The sequence below is a fragment of the Entelurus aequoreus genome, linkage group LG14, assembly GCF_033978785.1.
Source record: "Entelurus aequoreus isolate RoL-2023_Sb linkage group LG14, RoL_Eaeq_v1.1, whole genome shotgun sequence".
NCBI classification, from domain to species: Eukaryota; Metazoa; Chordata; class Actinopteri; order Syngnathiformes; family Syngnathidae; genus Entelurus; species Entelurus aequoreus.
Genome location: NC_084744.1, coordinates 51,629,111 through 51,645,584, shown reverse-complemented (window position 1 = coordinate 51,645,584; position 16,474 = coordinate 51,629,111). Strand labels below are relative to the sequence as shown.

General features: G+C 37.5%; 1 protein-coding gene across 1 annotated transcript in view; it reads left to right on the top strand.

Annotated features, from left to right (window-relative positions):
* acsl6 (acyl-CoA synthetase long chain family member 6) overlaps positions 1–16,474 on the top strand; it is an 89,948-nt gene that overhangs the window by 15,581 nt on the left and 57,893 nt on the right. The window contains exons 4-5 of the mRNA XM_062070157.1: positions 4,823–4,887; positions 9,311–9,412. Coding sequence (XP_061926141.1) covers positions 4,823–4,887; positions 9,311–9,412 — 167 coding nt within the window. The remainder of the gene's footprint in view (positions 1–4,822; positions 4,888–9,310; positions 9,413–16,474) is intronic.

The window sequence follows — 16,474 nt, the reverse complement described above, 5'->3', positions numbered from 1 at the left end:
TTTAATAGGGGTGTGAATCCTTGGGCACTTAACGATTCGATCCGATTCTGAGTCCTGGCGTGATTATTCGATTCAGAATCGATTCAACGCGATTCTCGCAATATATTATTTGGTATAATAATCATAATGAAACTTTTTTCAAAACAGGGTACAGGTTCTATACAGTCGTGGTTTGGTTCTTTTATGAATTTATCATGGGTCTCCTGAAAATGTGAGCAAATCTGCTGGGTGAAAAGTATACATACAGCAACATACATTATCAATGTTGGTGATGTAGAAAAGTTACAATCAAATCAAATTAGCTTCATGGCATGGCCTCATAACTTCATGTGAGTGATTATGATTGACGACACCTGTTGACTTGTCTGAGCCCATTTAAGTAGGGCTCATGTGATGCAGTCATTAGACTCGGTTACAAACGCGACAATGGGAAAGTCAAAGGAACGCAGCACAGATCTGAAAAAAACGAATCATTGACTTGAACAAGTAAGGAAAGTCACTTTCAAAGCAGCTTAAGGTCCCAAGAGCAACTGTGCAGACAATGGTTCGTAAGTATAAAGTGCATGGCACAGTTTTGTCACTGCCACGATCAGGAAGAAAATGCAAGCTATCACCTGCTGCTGAGAGAAAATTGGTCACGATGATCAAGAGTCAACCGAGAACCACCAAAAAGCAGGTCTGCAATGAATTGGAAGCTGCTGGAACACAGGTGTCAGTGTCCACAGTCAAGCATGTTTTGCATCGCCATGGATTGAGAGGCTACCATGCAAGAAGGAAGCTCTTGCTCCAGAAGCGACACCTTAAGGCTCGTCTAAAGTTTGCTGCTGATCACATGGACAAAGATAAGACCTTCTGCAGGAAAGTTCTGTGGTCCGATGAAACAAAAATGGAACTGTTTGGCCACAATACCCAGCAATATGTTTGGAGGAGAAAAGATGAGGCCTACTATTTATTTATATTTTTAATGTGTATATATATGTGTGTATGTATGTGTATATATGTGTATGTATATATATATATATATATATATATATATATATATATATATATATATATATGTGTGTGTGTGTATGTATGTATGTGTATATGTATGTATATGTATGTATATATGTATATATATATATTTATTTATTTATTTTTTATTTTATTTATTTTTTTAATAATTTTTATTATTTACTTACTTTATTTTATTTAATTATTTGTATTTGTTATTTTTAATTTAATTTGTATTTCATTTTATTATTATTTTTTTTTTAATTATTGTTATTTTTGTTTAATCTTATTATTTATTTGTGTGTGGCGTCGTGCGGGTCTCGCTTCCTGTTGGGTGGGGTCCGTGCCCGTGTGGCCCGACCTTGCGCTGTGGGGTCTCTGTTGGCGACTTGATGTGGTGGCGGCGCGGCGCCCGTGTCTGGTCTGGATACTGTGTCTCGGTTGTTTTGGCGGTGGTGTGTTTGTGCGGGTTTGGGTTGGGGTGGTGGGGTCTTTTGGTGGGGGGGGTGTTGGTGTCTCTTGTTTGCGTGTTGGCGTTTGGGCTTGCTGGCGGGCTGGCGCTGGCTGGTATCTGTGATCCTGTTGGCGTGTGGTTGCCGGTCGCGTTTTTTTTTTTGATCGCTTTGATTTGATTGGGTGGTGCTGGCTGTCTGGGGGTGTTGTGGCTGCTGTTTCTGCTGCCGTTTGTTTGTGGTGTGGGCGCCCGTGGCTGCTGGGTCTGGTGCAGGGGGGTGGCTGATGTTGTGACTGGTGGCAGCGCGCGCGCGTGGTGGTTGTCGGGGCTGACAAACTGTGTATATGTATGTGTATGTGTGTGTGTGTATGTATGTATGTATGTGTGTGTGTGTATGTATGTATGTATGTATGTATATATATGTGTATGTGTATGTGTATGCATGTGTATGTGTGTGTATGTGTACATGTGTATGTTTATGTGTATGTATATATATATGTATGTATATTTCTGGGGGTACGTTCTGGGCCTGCCTGTCGGGTGGGGGTCGGCGCCTCAGGCTACTGCATCCGGACTGCGTGTCTGGAGCTCCTGGGTCCCGCCGTCCATCCCTTCCGGGTGCCCGTCTTGGTTGGGGCCTGCTGGGTCTGGTCCCTGCGTCTACTGTGGTGGCTTGGTGCTGCAGGGTATTCCGAGGTGCTGCGAGTCGGCCAGTTGTTGGGGTAGCGACCTTGTGTGTCAGCATGTCTGTGATCTTCTTTTAATTCTTTTTTTTTATTATTATTATTTTTTTTTATATAAATAGATTTAATTATTTATTTATTTATTTATTTTTTATTTTATTTAATATATTTTATTAATATTATTATTATTATTATTATTATGTATTTATTTATTTTATTTATTTATTCCCCTACCTCAGGGGGGGACTCAGCGGGGCGGTTGCTGGTTGTTCCATCTCCATCGTTGGGGTCCCTGCGGGTGGGGTGGGTGGTTCCTGTGGCCCCGTGCTGGGTGGTCCTGTGGCGGCCGGCTTGGGTGGGGGGGCCGTGGGCTGGCCTCGCCGCGCTCTCCGGTGGTGGGGTGGGGCTCGTGGGGGCCCTGTTGCCGGTGGGGCGGGGGCGGTCTTCCCGTCCGGTTGCGGGGGGTCTCCGGGCCCCTCGGGCGGGGCGTCCCGCCTTTCTGTCCGTGTGGGGTGTGGTCTCTCGCTGGCTTGGGGTCTGGCTACCCCCTGTTTTTCTCGTGCCTTGTCCTCTGCCGGGTGCGTCTGTCTGCGGACTGCTGCTGGCCCTTGTGGGCGGCACGGTGGGCCAGGCTCTGGGGTTCCTGTCGCTGTCCGGCTTGGCTGCGTGGGGGCGGTGGCCCCTGGTTCCCTGGGCACCACACCTACTGTTTGTGGGATGGGTTCTCGGGGAGGCTGGGGCCGTACTCTGGCTCCCGCACACACTGGGAGTCAAATGTATTGTACATGCAAATTCTCATATACTCACACACATACATACACAGGTACCTACGCTCCCACATACATATACAAATAAATACAGTACATATTTACACACTCAAAGTTCGTACATCCACACGCACATTCATTATACAAACATACTGTATACACATACTGTACATATACATTCACTGTACAAACACACACATACATATACTGTACATATACATTCACTGTACAAACACACATTTACACATACTGTACAAATACATTCACTGTACAAACACACATATACACATACTGTACATATACATTCGCTGTACACACATATACACATACTGTACATATACATTCACTGTACAAGCACACATACACATACTGTACATATACAAGTACATATGCACACATACACTCATGCACATAATCACGTTTCATCAAACATATATTAACGTTGTTGCCCTAGGGTAAACTGGGTATAACACATGGCACACTGACAAAGCTTAACCTATTGTTACTATAACAATCTACAAGGTTAAGGTTGCTTCTCTTTCTTCCCCTCCATTTTTCTGCATTCTTTCGTATCTCAAGTTATCATTACGTATAAGTATTGTTGCATTTGAACAATTGTATTGTTGATAATAAAGGTAAAGTACTGGTATTGTTTATTATCAATAGCACTATTTCTATTGGTATTCATATTGCTCCATTTTTAGTGTAATAATGCTCATTGTCATTTCTGTATTATTTTTTTAATTTTCGCTAACTGTTTATTTGCTATTACTTTTACCATCATATTTGTACATGTCGTATTTGCTGATGTTGCTCTGTTGTTGTTGTTGTTGTGTTTGCTGTTGTTGTTTTTGTCTCTCTGTCTAATCCCCCTCTTGTCCCCACAATTCCCCCCTCTGTCTTACTTTTTCTCTCTTTCTATCCCCTCCTGCTCCGGCCCGGTTGCACCAAATGATAATATAAATACATTTAATAAAGTCAAAATACAAGTAAGGCAACAAGAGAAGTATCCTACACTTCTCTTTTGTAAAGTAAATCTGAACAGCCGATATGGGCATCTACATCTGCTATATGATTTGCCCGAGAAGCTGGGCAGGACATTATAAAAAAAAAATTAAAAAAAAGATGAGGCCTTTAATCCCAGGAACACCATACCTACCGTCAAGCATGGTGGTGGTAGTATTATGCTCTGGGCCTGTTTTGCTGCCAATGGAACTGGTGCTGTACAGAGAGTAAACGGGACAATTAAAAAAGAGGATTACCTCCAAATTCTTCAGGACAACCTAAAATCATCAGCCCGGAGGTTGGGTCTTGGGCGCAGTTGGGTGTTCCAACAGGACAATGACCCCAAACACACGTCAAAAGTGTTAAAGGAATCAGGCTAGAATGAAGGTTTTAGAATGGCCTTCGCAAAGTCCTGACTTAAACATGTGGACAATGCTGAAGAAACAAGTCCATGTCAGAAAACCAACAAATTTAGCTGAACTGCACCAATTTTGTCAAGAGGAGTGGTCAAAAATTCAACCAGAAGCTTGTGGATGGCTACCAAAAGCGCCTTATTGCAGTGAAACTTGCCAAGGGACATGTAAGCAAATATTAACATTGCAGTATGTATACTTTTGACCCCGCAGATTTGGTCACATTTTCAGTAGACCCATAATAAATTCCTAAAAGAACCAAACTTCATGAATGTTTTTTGTGACCAACAAGTATGTGCTCCAATCACTCTATCACAAAAAAATAAGAGTTGCAGAAATGATTGGAAACTCAAGACAGCCATGACATTATGTTCTTTACAAGTGTATGTGAATCGATTTCTTTGTGCAACCCAAATATTTTGGTCTCATTCACTCACTGGCCACAACATTAGGCACACCCATATTTGAGTTTTTTTGTAAAAATGTTTGTTTTGTTGCCATAAACAGGTGACGGTCCGTGCCTGGGTTCGCGTCTCCCCAACCAGCCTTACAAGTGGATTTCCTACAAGGAGGTCAGTTCCAGACATACACAGGAAGTCCTGCGCCTAATCTGCCTAGCAACCAATCCTCCATTTTATATTCCCTAATAGCAAGAAACGTTTTCCACTGAGGGCCACAAACTGAAAAATCAAAGCATGCGGGGGCCATTATTCATTTACAACACCAAAACATTATATAGATTTTTTATATAATTTATATAGATGTCAACAGTAACACAAAAGATGGCCATAATAAAATGTTATAATTGTCAACATAAAAGATGGTAATATTATCATGTTGTTTGTCAACAACAACACAAACAATGGCAACAGCAACACTAAAGATGTCAACAATAACAAAAGATAATAATACCATGGTGTGTTTGTCAACAACAACACAAAAAATGGCAATAATACCATGTTGTGTTTGTCAACAACAACACAAAAGATGGCAATAATACCATGTTGTGTTTGTCAACAACAATACAAAAGATGGCAATAATACCATGTTGTGTTTGTCAACAACAATACAAAAGATGGCAATAATACCATGTTGTGTTTGTCAACAACAACACAAAAGATGGCAATAATACCATGTTGTGTTTGTCAACAACAATACAAAAGATGGCAATAATACCATGTTGTGTTTGTCAACAACAATACAAAAGATGGCAATAATACCATGTTGTGTTTGTCAACAACAACACAAAAGATGGCAATAATACCATGTTGTGTTTGTCAACAACAATACAAAAGATGGCAATAATACCATGTTGTGTTTGTCAACAACAACACAAAAGATGGCAATAATACCACGTTGTGTTTGTCAACCACAACACAAACAATGGCAACAGCAACACAAAATATGGCAATAATACAATGTTGTTTGTCAACAACGTTACAAACAAATGGCAATAATTCCATGTTGTGTTTGTCAACAACACAAATGATGGCAACAAAAACACAAAAGATGTCAAAAATAACAAAAGATGGCAATAATACAATTTTGTTTGTCAACAACAATACAAACGATGGCGACAATACCATGTTGTGTTCGTCAGCAACGACACAAACAATGGCAACAGCAACACAAAATATGGCAATAATACAATGTTGTTTGTCAACAACATTACAAACAAATGGCAATAATACCATGTTGTGCTTGTCAACAACACAAATGATGGCAACAAAAGCACAAAAGATGTAACCAATAACAAAAGATGACAATAATGCCATGTTGTGTTTGTCAACAACAACACAAAAGATGGCAATAATAACATTTTGTTTGTCAACAAAGCAATGGCAACAGCAACACAAAAGATGTAAACAATAACAAAAGATGGCAATAATTCCATGTTGTGTTTGTCAACAACAATACAAAAGTTGGCAATAATACCATGTTGTGTTTGTCAACAACAACACAAAATATGGCAATAATACAATTGTTTGTCAACAACAACACAAAATATGCCAATAATTCAATGTTGTTTGTCAACATTACAAAATATGGCAATAATACCATGTTGTGTTTGTTAACAACAACAAAACAATGGCAACAACAACACAAAAGATATCAACAATATCAAAAGATGGCAATAATACCATGTTGTGTTTGTCAACAACAACACAAAATATGGCAATAATACTATTTTGTTCGTCAACAATACAAAAGATGGCAATAATACCATGTTGTGTTTGTCAACAATAACACAACAATGGCAACAACAACACAAAATATGTCAACAATAACAAAATATGGCAATAATACCATATTGTGTTTGTCAACAACAACACAAAAGATGGCAATAATACCATATTGTGTTTGTCAACAACAACACAAAACATGGCAATAATACAATTGTGTTTGTCAACAACAATACAAAATATGGCAATAATACAATTGTTTGTCAACAACAACACAAAATATGTCAATAATTCAATGTTGTTTGTCAACATTACAAAAGATGGCAATAATACCATGTTGTGTTTGTTAACAACAACAAAACAATGGCAATAACAACACAAAAGATATCAACAATATCAAAAGATGGCAATAATACCATGTTGTGTTTGTCAACAACAACACAAAAGATGGCAATAATACTATTTTGTTCGTCAACAATACAAAATATGGCAATAATACCATGTTGTGTTTGTCAACAATAACACAACAATGGCAACAACAACACAAAACATGTCAACAATAACAAAATATGGCAATAATACCATATTGTGTTTGTCAACAACACAAAAGATGACAATAATACAATTGTGTTTGTCAACAACAACACAAAAGATGGCAATAATACAATTGTGTTTGTCAACAACAATACAAAATATGGCAATAATACCATGTTGTGTTTGTCAACAACAACACAAAATATGGCAATAATACAATTGTTTGTCAACAACAACACAAAATATGTCAATAATTCAATGTTGTTTGTCAACATTACAAAAGATGGCAATAATACCATGTTGTGTTTGTTAACAACAACAAAACAATGGCAACAACAACACAAAAGATATCAACAATATCAAAAGATGGCAATAATACCATGTTGTGTTTGTCAACAACACAAAAGATGGCAATAATACTATTTTGTTCGTCAACAATACAAAATATGGCAATAATACCATGTTGTGTTTGTCAACAATAACACAACAATGGCAACAACAACACAAAATATGTCAACAATAACAAAATATGGCAATAATACCATATTGTGTTTGTCAACAACACAAAAGATGGCAATAATACAATTGTGTTTGTCAACAACAATACAAAATATGGCAATAATACCATGTTGCGTTTGTGAACAACAACACAACAATGGCAACAACAACACAAAATATGTCAACAATAACAAAAGATGGCAATAATACCATATTGTGTTTGTCAACAACAACACAAAAGATGGCAATAATACAATTGTGTTTGTCAACAACAATACAAAAGATGGCAATAATACAATTTTGTTTGTCAACAACAATACAAAAGATGGCAATAATACAATTTTGTTTGTCAACACCACAATGGCAACAGCAACTCTAAAGATGTCAACAATAACAAAGATGGCAATAATACCATGTTGTGTTTGTCAACAACAACACAAAAGATAGCAATAATAAAATTGTGTTCGTCAACAATCCAAAATATGGCAATAATACCATGTTGTGTTTGTTAACAACAACAAAACAATGGCAACAACAACACAAAAGATGTCAAAAATAACAAAATATGGCAATAATACCATGTTGTGTTTGTTAACAACAACAAAACAATGGCAACAACAACACAAAAGATGTCAACAATAACAAAAGATGGCAATAATACCATGTTGTGTTTGTCAACAACAACACAAAAGATGGCAATAATACAATTTTGTTTGTCAACAACTATGCAAAAGATGTCAATAATAAAACATTTTTACCTTTAGGGCTCCCCTCAAGATTGATCCTGGGGACCCGGAAGGTTCTCAGTCATAAAAATATTTTTTTAAATTCATCTCAATTAATTTTTTTGTCAATGCTTAAATCTCTTGATCAACTACAGTTCTATCTGTTGATATAAAGTTAGATTTTTTTTTTATATTTTATGCCCTTTTTGTTAAAGAACAAAAACACGAAAATATGCAATATTTTCCCAAAAAAGTGGAATATTTGATGTGGAATACTTGGAGCCTAAAATATGTCAATAAATCATAAAATTAATTGTTATTTTTTGAACAAAATTTTTTTTCCGTTTTTTTCAATCCCGCTAATATTCTCAGGGATCATAAAAGTGTAAAAAATAAGTCTTTTTTGTTTGTTTAATGCCCTAATTGTCATAGAAAAGGGTTTAAATTAGATTGAACCCTATCTTTTTGTTTTTTATGGCAATTACAAAAAATATGCAATATCCCCCCACCCCCCCCAAAAAAAATGTTCAAAGTGGAATATTTGCTGTGAAGTAATTGGAGCCTTAAATAGTTCAATAATCCATAAAAAAAACATTGATTTTCGTTATTATTTTTTGAGTAATGACCTTTTTTTTTAACCCCCAGAAAATTATTTTTAAAAAAGTAATACATTTATTTTATTTTTTTTACTTTCAACACTTAAATCTTTACATCAACTTCAGATCTATACATCAAATTTTTAGAATTTTTTTCATGTTTTTGTTTTTGCCAGCGAAAGTTTTGTTTTTGTATGGCAAACACAAAAAATATGCAATGTTTTCCCCCCCAAAAAATATTTCAAAGTGGAATATTTAATGTGAAATAATAAGAGCCTTAAATAGGTCAATTATTCATAACAACATAGATTTTGATTCATTATTATGTTTTGAACAGTTTTAAAGAAAGAAAACAAAACAGCTTGCATGGCAGCTTAGTGTTATTAAAGTCAACATTGCATTTTTTTGCTCTTTTATGCCACTTTTTTTTATTGTGTGTTGAATGTTCCCGCCTTGTAGGTGATCTCCCGGGCCGAGCATCTGGGCTCGGGTCTGCTGCACCAGGGCTGCCAGCCCAACCCGGAACAGTTCATCGGGGTGTTCGCTCAGAACCGACCAGAGGTGACAATCGCTCTTTTTAATCATGTTAGCTTTAGCTTTAGCATTAGCATCCGCGCTAGCAGCAGTAAGCACTTAGTAGGGATTCACGTTATTCTGAACTGGCATAAAAGATCATTTAAGATAAATATATTAAACACTGTGTACTGCCAACATGCTAGTCAAAGATCCTTTATGTGACACAACTAATCTGCTGTTTTTAGGGACCTACTGCCAACATGTTTGTCAAAGATCCTTTATGTGATACGATTAATCTGCTGTTTTTAGGGACCTACTGCCAACATGCTAGTCAAAGATCCTCTATATGACATGACTACTCTGCTGTTTTTAAGGACCTACTATGATCTTCTATGATGCGACTAATCTGCTGTTTTTAAGGACCTTTTCCCAACATGCTAGTCAAAGATCCTGTATATGACACGACTACTCTGCTGTTTTTAAGGACCTACTGCCAACATGCTAGTCAAAGATCCTTTATGTGACACGACTACTCTGCTGTTTTTAGGAACCTACTGCCAACATGCTTGTCAAAGATCCTCTATATCAGTGGTCCCCAACCACCACGGTCCATGGATCGATTGGTACCGGGCCGCTCAAGAAATAAAAAAAAAATATATATATATATATTTTTTTTTTTTTCTTCATTAAATCAACATAAAAAACACAAGATACACTTACAATTAGTGCACCTAGTGCATGCTAGTCAAAGATCCTGATATGACATGACTAATCTGCTGTTTTTAAGGATTTACTGCCAACATGCTAGTCAAAGATCCTGTATATGACACGACTACTCTGCTGTTTTTAAGGATCTACTGCCAACATGCTAGTCTAAGCTCCTGTATATGACACGACTAATTTGCTGTTTTTAAGGATTTACTGCCAACATGCTAGTCAAAGATCCTGTATATGACACGACTACTCTGCTATTTTTAGGAACCTACTGCCAACATGCTAGTCAAAGATCCTGTATATGACACGACTAATTTGCTGTTTTTAAGGATTTACTGCCAACATGCTAGTCAAAGATCCTGTATATGGCACGACTAATTTGCTGTTTTTAAGGATTTACTGCCAACATGCTAGTCAAAGATCCTGTATATGACACGACTACTCTGCTGTTTTTAGGAACCTACTGCCAACATGCTAGTCAAAGATCCTGTATATGACACGACTAATTTGCTGTTTTTAAGGATTTACTGCCAACATGCTAGTCAAAGATCCTGTATATGACACGACTACTCTGCTGTTTTTAGGAACCTACTGCCAACATGCTAGTCAAAGATTCTGTATATGACACGACTACTCTGCTGTTTTTAGGAACCTACTGCCAACATGCTAGTCAAAGATCCTGTATATGGCACGACTAATTTGCTGTTTTTAAGGATTTACTGCCAACATGCTAGTCAAAGATCCTGTATATGACACGACTACTCTGCTGTTTTTAGGAACCTACTGCCAACATGCTAGTCAAAGATCCTGTATATGACACGACTAATTTGCTGTTTTTAAGGATTTACTGCCAACATGCTAGTCAAAGATCCTGTATATGACACGACTACTCTGCTGTTTTTAGGAACCTACTGCCAACATGCTAGTCAAAGATCCTGTATATGACACGACTAATTTGCTGTTTTTAAGGATTTACTGCCAACATGCTTGTCAAAGATCCTTTATGTGACACGACTAATCTGCTGTTTTTAAGGACTTACTGCCAACAATGCTAGTCAAAGATCCTCTATATCAGTGGTCCCCAACCACCACGGTCCATGGATCGATTGGTACCGGGCCGCACAAGAAATAAATTTAAAAAAATCTATATATATATATATTTTTTTTTTTTAATTAAATCAACATAAAAAACACAAGATACACTTACAATTAGTGCACCAACCCAAAAAACCTCCCTCCCCCATTTACACTCATTCACACAAAAGGGTTGTTTCTTTCTGTTATTAATATTCTGGTTCCTACATTATATATCAATACAGTCTGCAAGGGATACACACATAATTGTATTTTTTTATGACCAAAAAAAAAAAAAAGAAACCATAAACCCCCCCTCCCTCCCACACACACTACTGCCAACATGCTTGTCAAAGATCCTCTCTATGACATGACTAATCTGCTGTTTTTAAAGACTTACTGCCAACATGCTTGTCAAAGATCCTCTCTATGACATGACTAATCTGCTGTTTTTAAAGACTTACTGCCAACATGCTCGTAGATAGATCCTTTATGTGACACGACTAATCTGCTGTTTTTAGTGACCTACTGCCAACATGCTTGTCAAAGATCCTGTATGTGACACGACTAATCTGCTGTTTTGAAGGATCTTCTGCCAACATGCTAGTCAAAGATCCTTTAAATGACAGGACTAATCTGCTGTTTTAATGGAAACAATCCTAGTCAAAGATTCTCTATATGACACGACTAATCTGCTGTTTTTAAGGACCTTCTGCCAACATGCTAGTCAAAGATCCTTTAAATGACATGACTAATCTGCTGTTTTAATGGCAACAATCCTAGTCAAAGATTCTCTATATTACACGACTTATCCGCTGTTTTTAATTACTTACTGCCAACATGCTTGTCAAAGATCCTCTATATGACATGACTAATCCGCTGTTTTTAATTACTTACTGCCAACATGCTTGTCAAAGATCCTCTATATGACATGACTAGTCTGCTGTTTTTAAGGACTTATTGCCAGTTTGCTAGGTAAAGATCCTCTATATCAGTGGTCCCCAACCTTTTTGTAACTGCGGACTCGTCAACGCTTGAAAATGATATATATTGATATATAATGTAGGAACCAGAATATTAATAACAGAAAGAAACAACCCTTTTGTGTGAATGAGTGTGAATGGGGGAGGGATGGTTTTGTTTTGGGTTGGTGCACTAATTGTTAGTGTATCTTGTGTTTTTTATGTTGATTTAATAAAAATGTATTTATTTATTTATTTATTTTTTTCTTGTGCGGACCGGTACCAATCGATCCACGGACCGGAACCTGGCCACGGCCCGGTGGTTGGGGACCACTGCTCTATACGAGACGATTGCTCTGCTGCTTTTAAGGACCCACTGCAACAATGCTAATCAAAGATCCTTTATGTGACACGACTAATCTGCTGTTTTTTAAGGACCTACGGAAACAATCCTAGTCAAAGATTCTCTATATGACACTATTGCTCTGCTGTTTTTAAGGACCTACTGCCAACATGCTTGCCAAAGATCCTCTATGTGGCACGACTGATCTGCTGTTTTTAAGGACCTACTGCCAACATGCTAGTCAAAGATCCTTTATGTGACACGACTGCTCTGCTGTTGTAAATTACTTACTGCCAACATGCTTGTCAAAGATCCTTTATGTGACACGACTAATCTGCTGTTTTTAATTACTAACTACAAAGATGCTTGTCAAAGATCCTCTATATGACAGGACTAATCTCCTGTTTTGTAGGACCTACTGCAAACATGCTTGTCAAAGATCCTCTATATGACATGACTAATCTGCTGTTTTTAAGGACTTACTGCCAACATGCTTGTCAAAGATCCTCTATATGACATGACTAATCAGCTGTTTTTAAAGACTTACTGCCAACATGCTTGTCAAAGATCCTCTATATGACATGACTAATCAGCTGTTTTTAAAGACTTACTGCCAACATGCTTGTCAAAGAGCCTCTATATGACATGACTAATCTGCTGTTTTTAAAGACTTACTGCCAACATGCTTGTCAAAGATCCTCTATACGACATGACTAATCAGCTGTTTTTAAAGACTTACTGCCAACATGCTAGTCAAAGATCCTCTATATGACATGACTAATCTGCTGTTTTTAAGGACTTACTGCCAACATGCTAGTCAAAGATCCTCTATATGACATGACTAATCAGCTGTTTTTAAAGACTTACTGCCAACATGCTTGTCAAAGATCCTCTATATGACATGACTAATCTGCTGTTTTTAAAGACTTACTGCCAACATGCTTGTCAAAGATCCTCTATATGACATGACTAATCAGCTGTTTTTAAAGACTTACTGCCAACATGCTTGTCAAAGATCCTCTATATGACATGACTAATCAGCTGTTTTTAAAGACTTATTGCCAACATGCTTGTCAAAGATCCTCTATATGACATGACTAATCAGCTGTTTTTAAGGACTTACTGCCAACATGCTTGTCAAAGATCCTCTATATGACATGACTAATCAGCTGTTTTTAAGGACTTACTGCCAACATGCTTGTCAAAGATCCTCTATATGACATGACTAATCTGCTGTTTTTAAGGACTTACTGCCAACATGCTAGTCAAAGATCCTCTATATGACATGACTAATCAGCTGTTTTTAAGGACTTACTGCCAACATGCTTGTCAAAGATCCTCTATATGACATGACTAATCAGCTGTTTTTAAAGACTTACTGCCAACATGCTTGTCAAAGATCCTCTATATGACATGACTAATCAGCTGTTTTTAAAGACTTACTGCCAACATGCTTGTCAAAGATCCTCTATATGACAGGACTAATCTCCTGTTTTGTAGGACCTACTGCAAACATGCTTGTCAAATATCCTCTATATGACATGACTAATCTGCTGTTTTTAAGGACTTACTGCCAACATGCTTGTCAAAGATCCTCTATATGACATGACTAATCTGCTGTTTTTAAGGACTTACTGCCAACATGCTTGTCAAAGATCCTCTATATGACATGACTAATCAGCTGTTTTTAAAGACTTACTGCCAACATGCTTGTCAAAGAGCCTCTATATGACATGACTAATCAGCTGTTTTTAAGGACTTACTGCCAACATGCTTGTCAAAGATCCTCTATATGACATGACTAATCAGCTGTTTTTAAAGACTTACTGCCAACATGCTTGTCAAAGATCGTCTATATGACAGGACTAATCTGCTGTTTTTAAGGACTTACTGCCAACATGCTTGTCAAAGATCCTCTATATGACATGACTAATCAGCTGTTTTTAAGGACTTACTGCCAACATGCTTGTCAAAGATCCTCTATATGACATGACTAATCTGCTGTTTTTAAGGACTTACTGCCAACATGCTTGTCAAAGATCCTCTATATGACATGACTAATCAGCTGTTTTTAAATACTTACTGCCAACATGCTCGTCAAAGATCCTTTATGTGACACAATAATCTGCTGTTTTTAGGGACCTACTGCCATCAAGCTTGTCAAAGATCCTCTATGTGACACGACTAATCTGCTGTTTTTAAGGACATACTGCCAACAATGCTAGTCAAAGATGTTCTATATGACATGACTACTCTGCTGTTTTTAAGGACCTACTATGATCTTCTATGACGCGACTAATCTGCTGTTTTTAAGGACTTACTGCCAACATGCTTGTCAAAGATCCTCTATATGACATGACTAATCAGCTGTTTTTAAGGACTTACTGCCAACATGCTTGTCAAAGATCCTCTAAATAACATGACTAATCAGCTGTTTTTAAAGACTTACTGCCAACATGCTTGTCAAAGATCGTCTATATGACAGGACTAATCTGCTGTTTTTAAGGACTTACTGCCAACATGCTTGTCAAAGATCCTCTATATGACATGACTAATCAGCTGTTTTTAAGGACTTACTGCCAACATGCTTGTCAAAGATCCTCTATATGACATGACTAATCTGCTGTTTTTAAGGACTTACTGCCAACATGCTTGTCAAAGATCCTCTATATGACATGACTAATCAGCTGTTTTTAAATACTTACTGCCAACATGCTCGTCAAAGATCCTTTATGTGACACAATAATCTGCTGTTTTTAGGGACCTACTGCCATCAAGCTTGTCAAAGATCCTCTATGTGACACGACTAATCTGCTGTTTTTAAGGACATACTGCCAACAATGCTAGTCAAAGATGTTCTATATGACATGACTACTCTGCTGTTTTTAAGGACCTACTATGATCTTCTATGACGCGACTAATCTGCTGTTTTTAAGGACCTACTGCCAACATGCTAGTCGAAGATCCTTTATATCACACAACTAATCTGCTGTTTTTAAGGACTTACTGCCACTAGTCAAAGATCCTCTAAATAACATGACTAATCAGCTGTTTTTAAAGACTTACTGCCAACATGCTAGTCAAAGATCCTTTAAATGACATGACTAATCTGCTGTTTTTAAGGACCTACTATGATCTTCTATGACGCGACTAATCTGCTGTTTTTAAGGACCTACTGCCAACATGCTAGTCAAAGATCCTTTAAATGACATGACTAATCTGCTGTTTTTAAGGACTTACTGCCAACATGCTTGTCAAAGATCCTTTAAATGACATGACTAATCTGCTGTTTTTAAGGATTTACTGCCAACATGCTCGTCAAAGATCCTTTATGTGACACAAGTAATCTGCTGTTTTCAATTACTTACTGCCAACATGCTTGTCAAAGATCCTCTATATGACATGACCAATTTGCTGTTTTTAAGGACTTATTGCCAGCTTAATAGTCAAAGATCCTCTATAGCACACGATTAGTCTGCTGCTTTTAAGGACCTACTGCAACAATGGCAATCAAAGATCCTTTATGTGACACAACTAATCTGCTGTTTTTAAGGACCTACTGCCAACATGCTTGTCAAAGATCCTCTCTATGACATGACTTATTCGCATTTTTTTAAGGTTCTTCTGCAACAATGCTAGCCAAAGATCCTCTATGTGACACGACTACTCTGCTGGTTTTAAGGACCCACTGCAACAATGCTAGTCAAAGATCCTCTATGTGACACGACTACTCTGCTGTTTTTAAGGACCTACTGCCAACATGGTTGTCAAAGATCCTCTCTATGACATGACTTATCCACATGTTTTTAAGGACCTTCTGCAACAATGCTAGCCAAAGATCCTCTATGTGACACAACTACTCTGTTGGTTTTCAGGACCCACTGCAACAATGCTAGTCAAAGATCCTCTATGTGACACAACTACTCTGCTGCGTTTAAGGACCTACTGCCAACATGCTAGTCAAAGATCCTCTCTATGACATGACTTATCTACATGTTTTTAAGGACTTTCTGT